The 22,182-nt window shown below is 41.9% G+C and overlaps 1 protein-coding gene across 8 annotated transcripts in view; it reads right to left on the bottom strand.

Annotated features, from left to right (window-relative positions):
* Positions 1-22,182, bottom strand: part of DTNB (dystrobrevin beta) — a 178,728-nt gene that overhangs the window by 124,584 nt on the left and 31,962 nt on the right. For all 8 annotated transcript variants that reach the window (XR_009556037.1, XR_009556035.1, XR_009556036.1 and 5 more), the window contains exons 5-8: positions 20,108-20,189; positions 13,947-14,101; positions 12,063-12,168; positions 10,359-10,525 (exon numbers count right to left, since the gene is read on the bottom strand). Coding sequence is in view for 4 of the 8 variants with exons in the window: in XM_060250860.1 (XP_060106843.1) it covers positions 10,359-10,525; positions 12,063-12,168; positions 13,947-14,101; positions 20,108-20,189 (510 nt within the window). In the remaining 4 variants the exon portion in view is untranslated. The remainder of the gene's footprint in view (positions 1-10,358; positions 10,526-12,062; positions 12,169-13,946; positions 14,102-20,107; positions 20,190-22,182) is intronic.

The raw sequence follows: 22,182 nt of genomic DNA, 5'->3' as shown, positions 1-22,182 counted from the left end.
GTTGATTTTATTTTGAGAATGGATCAGTGGTTCTTCTGGCAAAAAGCACTTCTGATAAAAACATTAAGGCTTTGAGCAGCTAATCATATTTATAGTTGCAGATGCTGGATGTTCTTGCCGTTTGGTTAAACTGGGAAGTTTCTGGAGCATATTCACTGGAAAACCATTTGTTCTAGCATTTTAAAGACCCTTTCTGATTATATACACTCAGTGATCAATATTGAGGGTGTTTTAAATCATTTATCAGATAATTCAAGCCCTTGTAATCATTAGAGTGTTACATGCACATGAATAAATACAGCAGTTAAGTGTTGATGTTTATGTTTGTGCTAAAATTATATTTGTGGAAGAATAAACACGAGATATATGCAAGTGCTGCACATCTACCAAAGTCATATTACCTAACTTTTAAAAATAATTTTTAAATACTATGGAAAACACTGTCAATATTTGCAAGGGGAGAAAATGTACTTCTTTTCATTAACTATTGTGCTTGCAATTCTACACATACTTTTGCAGTATCCAAGTGACAAAATTTATGCTGACCTTGTACAAGACTAAACACATTTGCCCTGAACTAGCAATAGCCACCCTGCATGCAGAAATAGATTGCAAGGATTTTTTATAAAGGGAAGAAGCTCTCCATATCTAGCTGTCCTAATTATATGTGTGGTTCTGGACCCAATCCATGGACATTGCAGGCAGCTGTATAGTCAAAGGAACATTTCCGATGCTTACCCCACCAACTTATGCTTAGTTCAGGAACATAATTTCATCCCCTCCCCATGAATTATCTGTTTGACAGTGGGAAGGAGAAACAAGCACTTAGGGGACCCAACATATAATTGAAAATTCAAAGACAATATTTATTGTATTTACAGCCTAGTCTTCTGCAAGAATAAGGAGATGAAAAAACTTAAACACAAAATCAACAGAACAATATCTAAAACAATCCATGACAGCACTAAAATCTTTATGAAGAACCAACTAAAATAAACAACAAAACAGCAAATGAATAAAAATAGAAGTATAAATCTAAACGGGCATGAATGGTAGATTATAACATGAAAAAATTAAACACAGTAAAGACAGCAACAGGTTCAGCTCTGATCAATGCCCTGCAGAATAGTCTTTACTTGTGGCACAGAGTGGTAAAGCTACAGTACTGTAGTCTGAACTCTCTGCTCACGACCTGAGTTCGATCCTGGCGGAAGCTGGTTTCAGGTAGCCGGCTCAGGTTGACTCAGCCTTCCATCCTTCTGAGGTCGGTAAAATGAGTACCCAGTTTGCTGGGGAGAAAGTGTAGATGACTGGGGAAGGCAATGGCAAACCACCCCGTAAAAAGTATGTCGTGAAAACGTTATGAAAGCAATGTCACCCCAGAGTCAGAAATGACTGGTGATTGCACAGGGGACTACCCTTACCTTTAAAAAAAAAAAGACTAACAATTAGAAGGGCAATTAGGCCTGTTGAGGCAGAGAATCACAAAACTGTCAAAACTGGGGAATACAACCCAGAAATTCCTACCCCATATACTTCCATAAACCTTACAAAAAGAGGCAGCACCAGCTATCTTAAGCCACGGACAAGTTCCTATGTGTGAAGGCACATTCCCTGGTCCAAGGACATCTAGAGCTTTAAGAATTATATCAATTTATACAAAGCAAAAAACCTCATTTTAAATTATAATCTGGTTTTGTGTCATGAGGAGCCAAAAGCAGATTGTGAAATCATCACTTCCATTTTCAGCAGACACCAAAGTAAAATGAAAAATGAAAAATAAAACCATCAACCAGATGATCTCTAGGAGAACCAGTTTGGTGTAGTGGTTAAGTGTGCAGACTCTTATTTGGGAGAACCGGGTTTGATTCCCCACTCCTCCACTTGCACCTACTGGAATGGCCTTGGGTCAGCCATAGCTCTGGCAGAGGTTGTCCTTGAAAGGGCAGCTGTTGTGAGAACCCTCTCCAGCCCCACCCACCTCACAGGGTGTCTGTTGTGGGGGAGGAAGGTAAAGGAGATTGTGAGCCGCTCTGAGACTCTTCGGAGTGGAGGGCGGGATATAAATCCAATATCTTCTTCTTCATTTTATGTTGACTTCACTGCCCAAATGTAACACAAAGCAGGCTCTGAAGCTGTTGCATAGAACAAGGGGAGGGCACTTTAATATGACAAGCTCTTCACCCTCTAGTTTTTTCCAAAATAAACTAACCTTAGTAAACAGTAAAAAGAAACAAGACAGAGAGGCCTGGGAAAGCACAGACATACAAATCTATTGGTTTGTTTCTGTCAATCCAGTTCAAAAGTTCCGCCTCCAGGAGGCCAGAATTCCTGTTTTTATACTTGCGCAGATTCTGCCCTCTGCTGGAGAAACATTCCATAAAGCTAAACATTTTAGAAGCACAATGAATAACCGGTAGGTAGGGTGAAACAAACACATTCAGAATGGCTTGCAAGTGTTTTTAAAAGAATATGTCAAAGAGATTCGTAAAGCAGTTTTCAGGCTAGGGTTCAAATACAATTTCTCTGCTGTTCAACCAATAGGAAGAGCAACAGGGAGCTGGAAGTGACACCTCGGCTAGAAAAAAAAAGCCACCTTCTGTATCTCCTACCCCTGCCTCACTCTGACTTTACAAAATTTCAGACACCCATAATCAAGTTCTACAAGTTTCCTTGGCAGTTGATTCTGTTTCCTTTCCACCCCAAACCAGTCATAGAGACTGTCTGAGTGAAGGGAAAATTTTCACCTCTCTTAAACAGGGGAGTCAGGTGCCCCCCCCCACTCCAAAAGTTTTGAAGTAGATTCATGACAAAGATGCACAGAATTCACAGCTTCAGGAGTTGGGCATCGCCATTGGCAAGCCGCTAGAGGAAAGAGGTCTCCCCCCACCCAGCTAGTCATAGTAATTAAAATGGAATCTTCAGGTTTAGAGGGAGTTCTGTCAGAATACCACATGCTGGAGAACAGGCCATTGCTCTCATGGGTTGCTTTTAAGCTTCCCAGAAACATCTGAAGCAGTCACTGTGGGAAACAGGATGCTGACTGGTCAGACATTTAGCCCAATCCAGCGGAGCTATTCTTATGATGAATATGTATACAATCTAGATTGGAGTCCAGTAGCACCTTACAGACCAATGAGATTTTCGGGGTATGAGGTTTCAGCAGTCAAAGTTCCCTTCATCAGATGAAATTTATTTATTTATAGTCTGCTTTTTTCAGATGGAAAAGCCCTGTGGTGCAGAGTGGTAAAGCTGCAGTACTGCAGTAGGAGCCCTCTGCTCATGACCTGAGTTCGATTCCAGCGGAAGCTGGTTCAGGTAGCCGGCTCGAGGTTGACTCAGCCTTCCATCCTTCCGAGGTCGGTAAAATGAGTACCCAGCTTGCTGGGGGGAAAGTGTAATGACTGGGGAAGGCAATGGCAAACCACCCCGTAAAAAGGTCTGCTGTGAAAACGTTGTGAAAGCAGCGTCACCCCAGAGTCGGAAACTACTGGGACTTGCACAGGGGACCTTTCCTTTCCTTTTCCTTTTCCACATGGACTCAAGGCGGGCTACACCTAGTGAGTCAGTAAACAAAATGAGACACTCAATAACTAATGCATTAGGATATTATAAGACTAAAAACCAACAGCATAAGTCTTACTGTAACATATTAAGTGAGACTGAAATTAGATAATAGGATCCTATTTTACAATACACTATATATAGCAGAAAAGGCTACGTCCTAGTCATTTATCCAAGTAGGTTTGTAAAACTATTTTGCATTGTGCAACCTTATGCCCCCGCAGAAAAGCCCTCTTGAATAATTCAGTTTTGCATAGTTTGGGAAAGGCCAGGAGGGTGGGAGCATTCCTGACCTCAGGCAGGCCATTCCACAAAGTGGGAGACACAATGGAGAAAGTCCTGCTGACATAAGCAGAATTGTGATGGAGCACAGAAATACAAGAGGTCCCTAAAAGTAAGAATGGAGATCCCAAGTCCTTATATCCCAGTCTGAAGATGGGAGAAATGTTGCAAAGAGGGAAGCAGAGGTACAGTGCAAAATGATCGGCTTGGTAAGAGCAGAAGTGAAATGCTTGGGGCTGAATATTAGCATCTGTAGTCAGATAAGCATCTTATGTCCCTATTCAGCCCAGAGGGAAGGGGTGTCCATTGTTCTGAATTTGTTAATGAACCCAAGTTCAGCAGTCTCACATTGTAATCTCCCCTTGAAGCTTCACTGTTTGAAGACTGGCAGTCTTGGATCAGCAATGGAATGTCCCAGAAGCTTAAAACATTCTACCACTGATTTTTGAGTATTGTGATTTTGAATGTCAGATTTATGCTCTCTTTTGTGTGTGTGTGTGTGTGTGTAAGGACTAATCTGTTTGTAAAAAATTAATCTATATCTCTGCTTCCAATTTGATCTTTTCTGGGCAATAGGGGAAATTTGTTCTAACAGCCTATTAGGTATCTGAAGCTTACCACTATGAAGTTAGTTCTTCCCTATTTTTCTCCACCCAGGTTCCCTCAAGTGCTAAATGTTCTCCCTTAATCAGCTCTTCTGCACTTCTTGGAAAATGAAATCTTCTCACACACATCATGCCATATAGGGCCCCAAAGTTGGTCACATACATCACATCATAAGAACATAACAGCCATGCTGGATCAGATCAAAGGACCATCTAGTCCAGGATTCTGTTTGCACAGTGGCCAAATAGCTACCTCTAGGAAGTCCACAAACAGGAAGACAGCAACAGCAATATCCCACCTGTGTTCCCCAGCAAGTGATTTAAAGAAGCATACTATCTCTGGTACTGGAAGGAGTAGATATCTGTATGATTAGTAGCCACTGAAGCCTAGTCCTCCAAGAATTTTCCCACTCCCCTTTTAAAGCTTTTCAAGTTGGCAGCTGTGACCCTATCCTGTGGTCACAACTTAAGGTCCACAAATTAACTATACACTTTGTGAAGAAATACTCCCTTTTGTCTGTCTTAAATCTCCCTGCCCTTCAAGTTCAGTGGATGACCTTTGGTTCTAGCATTTTGGGAGAGGAAGAATAGTTTATCCTTGTCCATTCTCTCCATGCCATGCATAATTTTATAAACTTCGATCATGTCTCGCCTTGCCTTTATTTCTAGACTGAATAGCCCCAAGAGTTTTAAGTTTTAGCTGCTCTAGGCACCTGATCATTTTGGTTGCTCTTTTCTGTACCTTTTCAAGCTCTGCAATAGCCTTTTTCAAGTGCAGTGACCAGAAATGAATACCACTGTGGTCTCACCACAGATGTGTATAAGGGCAGTATGAAAGTGGCAATTTTATTCTCTGTTCTTGTTCTAACTCTGGACACTATGTAATATGCATTTTTCACAGCAGCCACTCACACACCAGGTTAACATTTTTAGCAAGGTATTCTGTACCACCCCAAGGTCCCATTCATGGCTTGTTGCTGCCAGCTCAGATCCCATCAACGTTTATGTGAAACTGGGATTCTTTGCCCCCAAAAGCCTTTGCAAAATCCAGACAAATAATACCATCTCATTTCTGCCCAAGTTCAATGACATTTTCAAAGAACTCCAAAGGTTAGTGAGGCAGGACTTACCTTTGTAGAAGCTGTGTTGGCTTTTATTCAGTAGGGCTTGCCCTTCTATATGCCTGGCAATTTTATCTTTAAAGATCAGGTATTAATTAATCTAAACAGTCTGTAATTTCCTGGATACTTTTTAAAAATAAAATGTTACATCAGCAACTCTCCAGTTCTCTGGTACAGAGGTTGATCTCAGCATACCAGCAATTTCACATTTCAGTTCTTTAAGAACTCTAGGATGGATACCATCTAGTCCTGGTGATTTGTCAGTTTGTAATTTATCTTTAGCAGGAGTGGCCAAACTTGCTTAACTTAAGAGCCACAAAGAATAAACATCAGATGTTCAAGAGCCGCAAGACATGAACACAGCTGGACTTGCTCTGGCCCTCCAGCTCTCAACATGCTGACCACGGCTCTTGTCCAATTCACTGTGCAATTATACATTATTACACATACAGAGAGAGAGAGCGCATCAGACAAGAATAAAAGCAGCCCTGAGCTGCTGGCTCAACATCTTTTTAAATTGTTAACTGATCTTTGATGGCAATAAACTAGATAAATGGAACTGTTTCTTGAAATTTGTTTTGAAAGTGATATATTTCGGCAAGCATTCCCTAGCTCCCTCAATCGGAAACAAATGAGAAAGAGAAAGAGAGAGAGGTGGAAAGAAAGAGTGAAAGCAAATAGATGGGGAAGGGAGGAAGAGAAAAAGAGAAAGGGGGAGGAAAGGAGAGAGAGAGAGAGATTAAAGAGAGAAATGTCTTCTCCATGCTGGCTGGCTTGGCTTGGAGAAGGGATTTAAAGAGACAAATTCCTTCTCCAAGCCAGCCAATAGAGTGGTTGGGGCTTTGTGAGCCACACAATATGTGTGAAAGAGCTGCATGTAGCTCCCAAACCACAGTTTGGCCACCCCTGGTCTATAAATTCCAGAACTTCCTCCCTTTTTACCACTATTTGCCTAAACTCCACATTCACCTGGGGTTTGGCCACTTGTGACACAGAGTGTTGGACTAAATGGGCCACTGGCCTGATCCAACATGGCTTGTTATATTCTCCATGTCAGGAACAGGTATCTGACTTTTACCTTCAGCAGTAAAGATGGATGAGAAGAACTCATTTAGCTTCTCAGCAATTGCCTTATCCTCCTTTAGTACTCCTTTAATCCCACTGTCATCCAGTGATCCAACTGTTTTCCTAGCCAGTTTCCTGTTCCGAATGTATGTAAAGCATTTTTTATTATTGGTCTTTATGCTTTTAGCATAGCAAAATAAAAGACTTCAGACTTAAAAGACTTAATTCATTTCCAAATTCTGATTCCACGGTAAATCAGAAGGGGAATGCGCAAGAGGGAATCACAGTTCCCTAGCAAAATCAGAGGTTAACTTTGCTTCTCTTTGATTCTGAGAAAGGAAAGCAAGCAAATGTGCATACCTCACTCTCTTACTATGAAGTCCCACATGTGGTTTCAACAGCTAGCATTTAAACAATCCTCATGCTTTGATTTTTTTTTTTTTTGCAGATTATCATGTACTCAGTATTTTTGAAATCAGGATGCATTTCCTCATTTGTTAAGCCCCCCCACCTGGGCCTTTGTTCCTTCTTCCATTGTACTTGTGTCTCTACACCAAACATCCCCAATCTTTCTTGAGACTGTGGACACTTTAGGATTATGAGAGGGATTGGTGAACACCACCTCAAAAGGGCTTCCAGAGGAAGAGGAGCCAAACCCAAAACAGCTACCTCTAGATGCAAAGCCAAAGAAAATACCTCCATCCTTGTTTCTCCTGGGAAGGAAATCCTGATGGGGGAATGGAACCACATGTGGACTAAGACCAGTTGCTTGCCAGTTGTCCTCATCCTCCAGTGAAAAACTTTCATTTGAATAAGAAGAGCCAGTAACAAGCCCTGCTTTATAGTCGTCCCCCACCCCCACTTTCTAGAAAAGCCAGAAGGTGCCATGGCAAGTAGTGACAAGTGCCATGATGTCCATGGGTACTATGTTGGGTAACACTGCTCCACACATACCAAAATACTTGCTACATACCATGCATCTTATGGTACACCTACGGACGCTTACATCAAAGTATTTAGAGCTCAATTGCATACTTGTCTTCTGACGGTAGGATCATGCAGAAAGTATACAAAGCAGGTTATTCCACAGACACACAGAGACTGCAACAAACCAACCATCAAGGCAGTCAGGTTGCAAACAAACCCCAAGCAGAGAAGGCTCATCATCTCCAAGTCCCTATTGCAGGTATATATGGTGTGCAAGGCAGTAAGGACAATCTTTACTACAGCTATTGCATTCTACATTGTGAACAGAGTGAGGGGTCCCTTGCTGCTCACCTGATGAGCCCAGCTCAGTGGGAAGTGAGCCCAGCAGGAGTGAAAAGGAAGGGAGTTGGGTAAAGCATCCTGAGCCTGCCTCCTCTCTCTGGGCTCCCTCCTACAAACTCAGGAGCGAGGAGCTGGCCCTTCTTTCATTAACCAGTTCCTAACTCTGCAAACCACTTGGGTGGCCCAGACTAGTCCAATCTCATCAGATTTTTGAAGCTAAGCAGTATCAGCCCTGATTAGCGCTTGGATTGGAAGCTACCAAGGTAGGCCAAGATTACCACGTCTTTTTGTCCTGAAAACCCTATGGGGTCACTGTAAGTTGGCTGCACTACTCCACCACCTGCAAATCACAAATTTACTGTTTGGTCTTCCAGACTCCCATACAGAAAGCCCCCTCCTCCTCAAGGGGCTAGAGTCAGCTCCCTGGGCAGATATAGCTGATTCCCTTCTGGTCATATCCTCCCCTGTCCCTTTATTGCTGCTGCTTAGCTGTCCAGAGGATGGCAAGCACTTAAAGAGCCAGACTGCTGTTTTTGCCTGCTGAGAAGGCACTGAGCCTTTCCCCCTTCTGCAACTGCTCTGAGCTCAGACTGTGATGGTTTCCAGTTCCCCTGACACACACATGCACCTGTGAGAAGGACTTCAGTCCTCCACATGTCACCTGTTCTGGAATCAACTTGGCCCACAATCCATTTCACCAGAACAAGGAACATGTCTGATTTCGTTAAAGCAACAAGCTGCCACACAGGACATGGATCCAGAGGGCATCTTCCTTTAAAGCCTGCTCTATGCTTCCTGTCAAAATAATTTCCTCTTTGCAGCCTCCAATTGGCTAGTCCAAAGAACCTTTCTGTCCCAGGAGTTCTGTTATAACTACATGCTCTGTTCTAGTCATCACCCAGTTTTGCAGGAGGGACTCTTTCCAAACAAGTGCATCCATCAGTTCCCAGGCAGTTCACATGTACACTTCATATGGAAACAACAAGAGTGAACTCTACAATAGCAGAACAAAATCCTACAAGGCTGCAGGCTTCTTCATGCCAAACCCATCACATTCTCATTTTGCATTTTGTTAACAAACTGAGAACATCTGGAAATGGATGACATGTCAAGAACGAACACCATGATCTTAGGACGGTTCACTGGCACAGTAAGAGACACTAATTGAAGGAATTATCTGCCACTATACCCTACCCTCCTCAGGGTTAGGAAGGCAGTGCTAAACTCTACACATTTATTCATTGCTTTCTCAGTCTCAGTGGCATCTGTTTCTATAACAGGAACATCCACTTCATGAAAATCAGACCTTGATATCAAACCTGTTTCTGCAGGCATGGCATGAGAAATATAGTGGAAACCTTTTTTAAAAGAATAGTAATAATAAAGATCATTAAAATGTTTTGCTCAAAGGTTAAGAACAGATCATTCATTTCTTGACCTGTTATTAATGGAAGGGAGAAAATGTTTTGTTTTGGTTTCATAGTTTGCCTTGGAATTCATTACTGTACCCCACCTCTTGAAAAAGACTGCATGGTTTGCTTAGTTTTACACACAGGAAGACCTTAAGGCAAAAAGGCAGCTGGGATGCAAGATAACTCTGTGTCTGAGCAGAAAAAGTTTACAGAAGTTGCTGGGTTGTCCACAGTTTGAGTAAGCCCAAGCCACTGCTTTGCTTCCAAGGTTTTCTTGGGATTAAAAAAAAGATACCTTTTTCTCAGCAGCCTGGTGGAAATTTATGCTGGTGCAAGCTGTGTAGGCAACTCACTTGAGTGATCTTGTAACAGATCTTAATAGATAAAATAATGAAAATGACTAACATCTGTACTTGTACACTGTAATACACTACCTACAGTGCAAATGAAAGGGTAGTTTGCAGGGATTCCTTCAGAACAATGTTTTTGTGACTGCTCCTTGTCATGGTTGATTAGTTATTGCATGTTTTTCTTTAGTTATTGCATGTTTTTCTTTCGTCTTCAAAACACACTGTTGCCAGGGAGAAATTTCTTGCGAAACGGTTGTTAAAATATTCAACTCTTTCCAATAAGCATAAATTAAGACTGCTTCTGCATGGCTTTTTATAAAGCCTGAAGGGTTGATGTGGCTAATTTTTTCTTTGCTTTTGTTTTTAATTCATAAATGTTTCTCTTGGTACATGGCTTATGTGCTGCTAAAGCTGAATAAAGATAAAGACAAATGAATATGACTAACATGCGTAACCACTCAATTAAACCTCCTGGAATCCCGCCAAGATTGATGTTGGATTTTTATAGAAGGGCAATGAGGCCTAAAGAGCAAACTGACTCAGAAGAACTCAGCCAAAACCCTGCTCCAACCACCCTCTCCATCATGCTCATTAACTGAAGAGTGCCCAACACATGAACACCTACTGGGTGGAAACAATGACACAAAACGTTTTTCTAGGAAGAATTAAAAGGCATTTGTGGAGGATTACCCAAGAGGAATGCTCCTTCATCTGATGCTGGTTGCTGTGAGGGCCGTTTGCGTGGCCACGCCAAAAACAATTTTGACAGAGCTGGTAGTTGTGGCACTGCTGGCATCGGTACCGGAAGCCCATCATGCTCTCACACCGGCAGTAAGAACATTCCACTGGATGGAAGACTTGGAGAGGACAACAGGGAGAGAAAGAGCAATATGAACAGCCAAATGTCAACTGCCGTGGCCAAGATACAAAACACAGAATCAGGTCACCAGATGAGGTCACCTTTTAGTCTGCCCCCCCTTCCCTATATTTGTCCTCCACCCACCAATATTGGGTGGCCTGGCGTTCACTGGCTGTGGAAAGAGTGGAGTGTGGGTACATGAAGTAGGTCCCTGAGGGTCCTTTCAATATACAAGCCCTTCATGATGATGGGCATTTTGCTATTAGCACAATTAATAACAATGAGGATAATAAGTAGCACTTTCCCCAAGCAATCAAAGTACTTCATGTGCATTATCTCAGCAATCCCAACAAGAATCCATTAACTGAGGAGAGCCATTATGACCTCCGTGTTATGGATTGGGCAGGGTGGGGGGCTGGGGACAGGGTTGGTAATGGCTTCGCTAAGGACACCTAGGTCACAATTCAGCTGAGTTTCGAGACCACAGGGACCTTGGCTCAAAGCTCAGGCTTTTATTGCATCACAAACTCTTAATTGCAAAGCTGGGAATAAGACTGGGGATGGGCACAAACCTGGAAAATGCAGTCTGGTTTGATTTATGGCTGAACCACAAACCAAAACAGGAGATTTGTTGCAAACCAAATCAGATGTGGGGCCACAAACCCTGCTGAAAGGGACCACAGTCCGAAAAACAGCTGAGTGACAGGGAGCAGCTTGCCCAAAAAATAGCAATTGGGAGCAGTAGACCAAAAAACAGCTTTCCAGCCACTCAGCTGTTTTGGGCTGTCTTATGCATTCCCTTCAAAGTTTAAAGGGATTGCAGAAGACAGCCCAAAACAGCTCAGCAGCAGGGAGTGCCTCCCTGCCGCTTAGCTGTTTTTGCAGCTTTTACAGGGAACAGAAATCAGGAATTTAAAGGAATTGGGAGTATCTAAATCTCTACTTTCTGCTCTATCCACGAACCATCACAAACTGTTTTAAAAATTCATAAAAGTTTGTGACAGTAGATCTGTCACAAACTTCTGTTCACAAACCATGGACAATGCAAAATTCATGATGAATTTTGCTTCGTGGTTTGGTTTGTGTCCATTGAATAAGACTGAAATTGTGACTCTCTCAAAGCCACCTAAATAGCCCAGGAATGAGGCAGCATTTTGAAACAAAGCCTATGTGCAGTTGCATCTGTTTCAGGTGGTCCTCTGCTGTGAAGAGGGATTCACAGCTCTAAGAAGTGGGTCTTAAGCATTGTAATATGCAAGAACAGTTTCTCAAAGGATTTAGATTCCAAAGATCCTTCTGTGGCAGCACTGGTGACCAGTGTTTGCCAAAGCATGAGCATACCCCTAAACATTCAGTGACATGCAAGGCAGAGTCTCAATTAGCTCATGTCTACTATGTAGAAGCATGTCTCTCTTTCCCAATATTTTGTGCTTATTAAGAACACCCTGATGACCTCATATAGCAGCTTTTATACATAAAGTGGAATATGCAGGGAAGGGAGAGAGAAATTCAGATGTTCACACTGATCAACTTACCATTTTCTACGTGCGCAAGTCTGTGCATGAGAGGTAGCCATACAAGGCACTGGGGTGGTGGGTCAGCCATTAATGTGTCTAAGAACATGTTTAGCATGATCTTTTTCTGTGAAGAGAGAGACTAATGGGTTAGACAGAAGCAAGTATGTTTGACTTCATAAGCAAGCAGAGAAGTTTTCTTCACAACCATTCCTTCCTCTCTTACTGGCAGCAGATATCACTACCCCTTAAATCTGTCCCAAAGTATGGTTTTGGAGGTGTTGAGTAAACAAAGACAAAATGACTCTACCACAGTTTTTACATATGTTTTAATAACATGTAAAGAACTCATGTAAGGAGAGTTAAATAGGCAGCAGGGCAACCAGACAGGGAAAAAGAACTCTTGTAAAATTTTGTGAGAAGCAGAAGAAATAGTTGATGATACGGCAGAGAACAGGGAAATTTGTTATGAAATCCAAGGAATTAAAGTAAGGCTTTTATTGTTGAAATATGGTAGTGGACAAAAACAGTTACAGGAATAGTTTCACTTTATCTAGAGGATCTAGAAAGAATACAGTTAATTTACATGGCTGAGATATGAAGCCACTAGTATCTTAGCTTCTGAATCAATTCACTTGCTAATGATGCTTTTAAAAAATCTGTGATAGTAACACAGGTCTGAGTAGTTTGTATTTTGCTTCAAAATAAGTGGTTTCCTCTTTAAGAAACTAACAAGATATTCTTAACAAGAAGTTCCCAGCCTTGTTAAACCTGTGGATAGTCTGGAATGCTGATAGCTTCAGAGGATAACCATGCTGATCTGCAGTAGAGCAGCTAGGTTTGAGTGCAGTAGCACCTTAGAAACCACCAAGATTTTGGGGAATTTTCTTGGAATTTTGAGAAAATGACTACCATGGCAAGTGGGACCAACAACAAAATGACTGCTATGAGTGGCAATTAAAAAAACACTGGAAAGTTCTCAGCAAGCATTCTCCCATGGTAGAGGAAGTTATTTCCGAATGGATGCTCCCTGCAGATTGAAAGTGATGCCTCCCAGGATCCTCTGAAGCACCTTCTGCTCCAATAAGATGGAAGAAAGCCAGAACCGGTTCTTTGGGCATTATGGCACTCATGGATGCCATATGAGAGATCACTGCTCTTAACCTGTGCCTGTTTCCCACATAACAAGGGATAAGCAGAAAGTGCTGAAGGGAAGGGTGGACAACAAGTCCAATATAAACAAACAAACAAACAAACTGAGGCTTCACAATAAAGCTCATGTGAAGCTAATGCTTCATACTCAGAGGAAAACAGACAAGGAAATGGAGAAAGGCAGGGGTGGGGGTCAGTGATGTACCCTACTTAGATGCACTAGCTAAGCAAAAAAGGCAATAACAAAGTGAGGTGCTGCTGATGCTGCTGATTAGCTTTTCATAAAATATTTGGTGGAAGTAAAGGTTGAATAGGGCCATTTTGCCACAAGTACCGGACTGCAAATTAGAATCATAGAGTTGAAAAGGACCTCCAGGGTCCTAGTCTAGTCTAAATTCCTGTACAATGCAGAAAGTTCACAAATGCCTCTCTCCCCCCTGCCCCGCCCACACTTCTAGTGACCCATGCTCCATGCCCAGAAGATGGAAAAAAGCCTCCAGGATCCCTAGCCAAACTGGCTTGGAGAAAACTGCTTCCTGATCCAAAAGTGGTGATCAGCATTTCCCTGGGAATGTAAGAAGGGCCATGAGAACTAAATTGTCACAGGGCACAACAAGTGTAAAGTCTCCTCAGCTGGAAGGAAAGTTTAATTGTCTATGATCATTCTTCCTCCTTTATTTAATCAAACTTCCATATTATTTTGAAGCAACATTACACAAGCATTTAATACAGCACACTTTGTACTAAACTTACCTGCTGTGGGAAACACGTCCGCACAGAGTTTTCTGTGTAGCCAAAGGAAGGTCCTTCAAAAACAGCAGTAGGAAGTTTCAGAACCTCTCGCAGAAACTGGTCAAACTTTGAAAATATCATCAAGCCATTGGAATCAGACATTTGAGAGAAAATATCTAGATCAAACCAAAATCCATATTTAGAAATCAAAAGTCGTATTTACATCAGTTTAAATACTGTCATGGCAGTACAAACATACTAATTACTCCTTATTTTTATCTTTGCTCTGTTGTCTTAGACGTAAATAATTAGGTTTTAAATTACATGAAAGTATACCGGTTACTATCTGGCCCCCCAAAGAAAGTGGGTTTGTATTCCTTCCAATATTGAAAGATCTAATTTTTTGAAAGCAGTTTAAATCCTTTGCTGCATTTCATAAAGCACTTTTGGAGGAATGCCAAATATAGCAGAAAATAAAGTTCATGTGGTTCTTTGAAAAGAGCTCTATACTTGGTGGGTCAGTGCAGCAAATGAATGACAGAGCAAATCAGAGTAGAAACCTATCATACTACTTAAAGAAAAATGCAGGATGAAGGAATAAATCTTTCTCCACACTAATGGAGCCCCTAAGAGCAGAATACACTGCCAGTGGGCAAAGACAACAAGCAGAGAGAAAAGCCAGGATATACCTCAGCAAAGACAAACCCCTCACCCTCGCTCAAAAAAACCCCCTACAGGTAGATATTCAGGACAATTTTAAAAGTAAGTCCAATATTTTTATAGGGACAAATGAAGCGCCACTGTAAAGCACCAAGAAAGCTGTTAAATTAACCAGAACTTGTCAGGTTAGATGTTGACTTTAAAAAGAGGGTGATGAAAGGAAAATAAAGATGTTTATTACATTATGGAAAAGCCATCCAGTCTATAGTTTGTTAGCGGCCCTGTGGCACAGAATGGTAAAGCAGCAGTACTGCAGTACTGTGGTCTGAACTCTGCTTACAACCTGAGTTTGATTCTGGCAGAAGCTGGATTCAGGTAGCCAGCCCAAGGTTGACTCAGCCTTCCATTCTTCTGAGGTCGGTAAAATGAGTACCCAGCTTGCTGGGGGGGAAAGTGTAGATGACTGGGGAAGGCAATGGCAAACCACCCCGTAAAAAGTCTGCCGTGAAAACGTTGTGAAAGCAACTTCACCCCAGAGTCGGAAACGACTGGTGCTTGCACAGGGGACCTTTCCTTTTCCTTTCCTATAGTTTGTTACAGTTTTCAGAAGGCTTATAACAGCCAAGTTAGAATGAATGTGCTCAGTGCAAAACAGATGTTAGGTTGCACCAAAGGCTGCTAGGAGAATGAGAGAAAGAAGGAACAGCTGTTCTTTTTCTTGAAAATATGTTTTTAAAAACAGCAATATTTCAAAACTGCCTCTAATCAGAACGCAGGGGTGTATTGTAAGGCAGAGAGCAAGCATGAAAAAATGGCAATCCTTGTAGCCACACAGGAGATTATCTAGTAAGAAGTAAAAGAAATGTGTATGTTGTCAAGCTGCAGACAACTCATGGAGACCCCATGAAATCCCACCTCATGAGGTTTTCAAGACAAGAGAGCAACCAAGATGGTCTGCCATTGTCTTCCTCTGCACAGCATCCCCATGTTTCCTTGATGGTCTCCCGTCCAAATACTGACCCTCCTCAGCTCCTACGAGATTGGGCTAGTAACATTTTCATTTCTTGCAAACATTTATATGTTGTCAAATAATCCATCAGCATTGTGAACCAACTGAATGATCATCCTGATGAAAAGTTCTGGAGCATTCAAAACATTGCTCATTACTTACTAACACTTTAATAGGTCTTCCCAAGAGACATTACACTACTGTTGCCTTTGGCAAGGAAGGTCAACCTTAGAGATGATTTACTGAAAGCGGAACATAAAGGGTGCCTCTAGCAGGAAAACCAGAGCACCAACTGACCTCCTGTTGGAGACAGCTACTGACATCTGGCCACACAAGCTGATCGAGTTCTGGAAACAGTCTCAGATTTCCTGAAGCACTGGAATGGCTCCTGAGAAGTCAAGCCAGTCTTGGAGATGAAACACCAATCCGAGCAGAGGCAAGAATCCAATGTGTAGGGTGGAGAGAGTAAAACAGAAAAGTGCAAGGGAGGTACTCCAGGAGGGAGATATGACAGGCATGTTGTTCGGCTGAATGTGGAAGCCATCTCTGGCAGAAGATTCTGAACACCATTAGAGGAAGGGCAGCTAACTGTCAGATAATTAATTTGTGATACTTTTAATAGTATGGAAAGGAAAGGACAATATCATTTGGGTTTTTCTGTCCCGGGTGCCAAAATGTCTCAGTCTGGTCTGGTCTCTCAAGAAAGGCATCTTGGAGAGAAAGTTAGCACCAACATGTCAAAAACCCTGCTGCCAAAAGTGACCATTAACCAGTGATAACAAACCATGCCTGTAGCACTGAGTGGAACTCTTAGTTCAGAGAGCGCACACAGGTCTGGAAAGGGAAGCAACAGGCCTAGATTAAAGAGGCAAATTCAGTGCTTTGCAAAAGTACATTCAGAGGCTCAAAAGGGAAGGAAGATCCACTGAAGATGATCAAGAGGGAAAACAGAATTGATGGCCACACTCAGCATATGACAGCAGCTCAATATTACAACAGAGTAAAAACTGCCAGGCAACACTTGGGAAAAGAAAAACCAAACAAGGGGGGGGGGGGGACATGTGTAAATCTAGACATACAAGTCCCCAAAAGAGAAATGAAGCCACTGAGAAGTTTCTGTTGCAAACAAGTAAGAGTAGCTGGTCTAGAAGGGCTTATGAATTACGACTGAGTCTTCCCACAGCCAGGATGAACAGGGCAAAGCCAAAGAAAAGCAGTAGGAGGTTATTATTTAAGACATTTCTGCCCTGCCATTCTATTGAAATGGCACTCAGGGCAGCTTACAAAGCTGAAAATTAAAACAAGAGGCCACAGTATGATCTAAACTGTCACACAAGCAGCATAAAACCAGAGGTAGGCATTCTCTCCCTGTTTTTACTTCCACCCTTAGCTAAGCCTCACCTACTCATACAAGTCAACAAGCGCTCTGTAGCACAGAGCAACACTGCCTCCTCTCTCCGCTGCCATTTTTGGTGCCAAAGTCTCTTCCCACGCTCACCTATACAACTGCCAAGCCAGCACATGTGCTGTGTTGAGTGCAAGCCCACCAAGCTGCTTGAATTTCAATACTGAACACAAAACAAGCTCAGGAGAAAGTGGGCTGAAAACAATGGATAATTAAAGTTATGTTGAGCAAAACCCGAGGGAGTGGAACCATCAGCCTGCAGATTATAAATGGGGCAGGCCTGTCACAGAGAAGTTGGAAGACAGCAGATCCCAGCTGTGGAATTCTCCCTCTTGCCCCTAGGTCAAATGTTATGTCCTTCTGCAAGTCAGCAAAACTGTTCTGCTTTGGCAGGCATGGGGGACCCAGCCAGAAGAGCTAAACTGCCCGGAGCTGAGAGTGATAGTCTGATATAGAAAACCACTAAGAAACAATTTTTTATAGTTATAGAGTGAAGACATTCAATTTCAACATAACATTCTATCACAAGCCAGTGTATATAATCACAGGATCAACCTTTTTCTCTTACAACACTCCAAAAAATTAAGATCCATAACACAGTCCATTCATGTGCAAAAATTTTGCCTAAAGGAGGGATCAGGAAATCTTTACAGCCTTCATACAGACACCCCTTCTAGATAATTCAAGACATTTCAGTTCTGTTCTTCTTCAGTTGTCAGGCTGTTAAATGGAACCCGATTTCAATGACTTTTCATACAGACACAATGTTCATAGCTTACATCAATGAATCAATAGGTTCACTGTTGTAAGCTGTGAACTTTGTGTCTGTATGAAAAGTCACTGAAATTGAGTTCCATTTAACAGCCTTGAAACATCTTGAATTATCTAGAAGAGGTGTTTGTATGAAGGCTGTAAAGATTTCCTGATCCCTCCTTTGGGCAAGATTTTTGCACATGAATAGACTGTGTTATGGACTTTAATTTTTTGGAGGGCTGTAAGAGAAAAAGGTTGATCCTGTGATTAAATACACTGGCTTGTGACAGAATGTTATGTTGAAATTGAAATATAAACTCTATAACTACAAAAAATTGTTTCTTAGTGGTTTTTTATATCAGACTATTTTCAACACTAAGACCCCTAAGTTTGTGTTTTTCCCAGCTGTGAGTGACTGCCAACAGTCATGGAGGGACTTTTGCACATTGTCCTCAGTTCTTCTTTCAACTTAGGGTGCATGTATGGAATTTTGTCTCTAATAACATGCTAGCCTTTGAAAGTGCTCAGGAAGAAGCATGAAGCCCCTCTGCTTCTGACCACTTCCAAGCCCAGTGAGAGGTCAGAGGTGAACACCCAACACATCTCTCATTAACATTTTCATCACAAAAACATTTGCCACGTTAAAAGGATATGCTGGAAAGTGTATTTGTGGACTCCTGCCATTGCGGTTAATTTTTTTGGTATTTTGATAAGCAGTTTTATTGTGTGAACAGCGTGGGCTCATAGTGGTTTACAAGTATGCACAGGGCATTGCAATAAAACCAGAACACACGGTAACTGCTTAAAAATATATTTCCATCCACCACAGCTGCATAAAACCATTCAAAAAGCTCTTGAATAAAATTCCTTAAAAGCTCTCCTAAGCACAGACAGGGGAGAAACAACACCTGGAAAACCCCTGGGACAGATCACCACAGAATGACCCTTCCTAAAAGAAAGGACAGTGTAATGAATGAAACTGGAATACAGATTCACACAGAGAAAGCCAGTCCTTTGGATAGGTACTTTACAGCCTGGGATCCACAAAATGGCAGCCAATGCAGATAGTCTAAGACAGGTGTAATGTAATAAAAATGAGGCATCTTGTTCAAAAGATGAGTCTGTGTACTTTAAACAGTCTGATGTTTCCAGGTTGGCTCCATGTAAAGCGCATTAGAATAATCCAGTCTTGAGGTTACAGTAGAGTGGATCAGTGAGGACAGATCAGCCAAATCTAGAAATGGAGTTAATCTACACACTTGATGTAATTGTGAAAACTGCCTTCCACCAACATACCAATTTGACTTTTCATCAAAACCATGTTCAGCATTAACCCAAACCGATTACCTATGATGCCAATGAGTTACTACATTGAAAGTTTGCAATATATGCTATTGAATACAGAGATTAGGAAGGGAGTCTCCCTATACATAAATACCCTGAAAAGTATATTGTAAATTTAAGAAGCAAACTATGGGACACTTGGCAACAGCCCTCTCCAATCTGGAGAAGGGACATCTGCACTATGTTAATGGGGGGGGGGGGGGGTATTGATTCTTTGTCTCATTCAAACTGTCTCGATAATGAAAACAGGGAGAGAAATTTGTAAATATTATTATTAAATGTTATGTATTCAAGATTTGTATTATTAGATAATGATAAAGCAAAAAAGAAAAAGAAAGTTGGAAACATAATTTCCTCTCGAGACTGTCAGGATTTCTAACCAGCGATGGTCTTTTTAAAAAAGTTATTATTCTAAAGTGCATCAAAATTCAAGTAATATATAATAAAGACACAGAAGAAACACACCCACTGAAATATACCCTAACTTAGATTCACAGAATCATAGAGTTGGAAGAGACCTCCAGGGTCATCTAGTTCAGCCCGCTGCACAATGCCTTCTCTGCCTAAGCCTCATCGACTGAATTGTAGAAATTCCAACATTTAACAAAAAGGAAGGCATTTTAATTATATTTCCCCCACATATATTTCTGAATTGTGAGCTTATTTATTGAGATTACTTGCCAGATTTTTTACAGTCCATCCTTCTCAACTAAACAACCTGCTGTTTTCACACCTGCGCTATCATCCTTCTTGCTGCATCTCTGCCTTATCTGAATTCGGCTTCAGGTTTGTTCCTCCTTAGCCATCTGACCAGAGGATCAAGGCAGCAGCTTGAAATTGTACATTGGACTGAGCATTTGGAAAAGCAATACAAAAATAACATTAAATTGACCAGATGCCAGGCTCAGGGAAACCTTCCTTAGCATGACAGCACGAAAAAGTAGTAGCCAGGATCTTTGTGCTGACTTGCCAGAAAAAACTTTAAACAAGTTATTTCTGTGTAATACTCACATCTTAACTTGTCCAGAATTTTCCCACCACACATGGTTGCCAACATGGCTTTTATGGAAAATACCGTCAACTTCCCATGGCCCTCGCTGTGAAAGAAAGGCCACAATTACAGCTCAAGAGTTTCTAATAATTGAAGACACAATAATAGAATGCATTTAATTCAATCTGTTGATGTAAAAAAGGAAAGAAGGGTCCCCCTTTGACCACCCAAAAAGGTTACACTGAGGATAGTGGGATCAGCAGGGACAAAACCCACGTAAGACATGAGCAATATTAACGACAGGAATTGGGAGAATTTCAGTGGAAAAGCCTGTTGGATCCACCCCCGTTTTCAGCCTTTACTTTTCCAGCAGCCACCTCCAAACGTCATTGGTGAGGAACCAGGCTTTAAGATCTTAATGCTGTTTTTACTATTAGAGTGGAACACTGAAAAGATTCTCTTGTGGATTTTAGCTGTCTGTTCTGCAAAAGGATTCCCCGTGGAACTGGACTCAAAATTTGACTGGTTTCAAATGCCATTTCCCACCCTGAAGTAAATTGTTAGCCAGCTGCTTACACCATGCTGTCCAAACTCAGCACCTTACAGAGAAGCCATTTAAGATGCTGCAGAATCTCTGCATTGATGCCAAAATGTGTTAAGATTTTCTATACAGATTCCCCTGTGCTTTGCTTTTACCAGAGGCATGCACACCAAGAAACTGTAAATGGGGTTCCTTGTATGGATACACAAAAAGGCAGATGCACACATGGTAATAACTAATGATCTACACATAATTTGCACAGATTTTCCTGCATGGAAGAGCTTTCTATGTAGGAAATTTGTCATGCTGGGCTAACAGAATAACACAGACAAACCTCACTGGTCTTATGCTACCATTCCACTCACCTAAATTTGAAGCCTTTCTTCAATGGAATAGGCCACTTAAACTGGAAAAAAGGCTCCTTAGGCTAGAGGAAAACTTCAATCTTAGCTGAGTGGAGGGAAAGGAAACAAGCCAATTACCATTTCCTAATTGAACAAAGGTAACAGAGAGAGCCAAGATGCATGAGTTTAGGCAGGCAAAAAGCATTTATGCTACGCTAAGACTGAGCCCTAATGTTCCTTGTTCAAAACTCACCACTGACACAAACTCACTATGTTTGTTTAAGCAACCCACCCTACCTCAGCATCCACACTCAGCCACAATAGAGAGATAGTGGCCTATTTTACAGCAATGTTGGAAGGACTTCAATGTAATGCCTGAAGTGTTTTGAACACTGAACATACTACAGAAATGTTTAAAACTACTTCATGTAATTCACATAGAGCAGGGGTCCCCAACCCCTGGGCTGTGGACCGGTACCGGGCCATGGCCTGTTAGCGACCAGGCCATGGAGCAAGGCAGAGGTGCTGCACTGCCCCTTTCGTCCACCCAGGACCTGGGTGGACAAAAGAGGCAGAGCGGCCTCACTCTGAGGCAGAGCAGCCCTGTCACTTCTTCCACCCGCCCAGGACCCAGGTGGACAAAAGAGGCAGTATAGCTCCAAAACACCACCTCTTTCATCTGCCCAGGTCCTGGGCAGGCAGTAGGGGCAGCGCAGCAATGACCTTTGCTTACTCCTCATTTAAAGATCCCCATGGGGGATCAGGGATGGAGTATGAGGGGGGTCAGCCTGGGGTGGCAAAAACCCTTGCACCATCCCCCACACACACACACACACATCAGTCCATGGAAAAATTGTCTTCCACAAAACTGGTCCCTGGTGCTAAAAAGATTGGGAACTACTGACGTAGAAAGCTAGAGAGTTCCTGAATTCCAAAAAAACACCACTGAACTTCTTTTATTCTGTTACGCTGGCACAATGCTTGAACAAATTGTTCAGTCAGAAATCCAGTTTGGACAGAACAAAGCATGTATGAAGAAAAGAGGTCCACAAGCTTCTATATAACTACTATGACAGTGGGAACAGTAGCTACCAAGTTCAGTGATAAACAGCAAGTCTTGAATCAGGCTTGTCAGTCATTCTTGCCCTCCAAGACATCATTTTAGCAACTGCAACTACTTGTGTGACACAGGGCTTAAATTATCTGACTG

This window comes from Heteronotia binoei, chromosome 1 (assembly GCF_032191835.1).
Source record: "Heteronotia binoei isolate CCM8104 ecotype False Entrance Well chromosome 1, APGP_CSIRO_Hbin_v1, whole genome shotgun sequence".
NCBI lineage: Eukaryota > Metazoa > Chordata > Lepidosauria > Squamata > Gekkonidae > Heteronotia > Heteronotia binoei.
The sequence above is the reverse complement of the archived record's forward strand: the minus strand, read 5'-3'. Positions and strand labels throughout refer to the sequence as shown.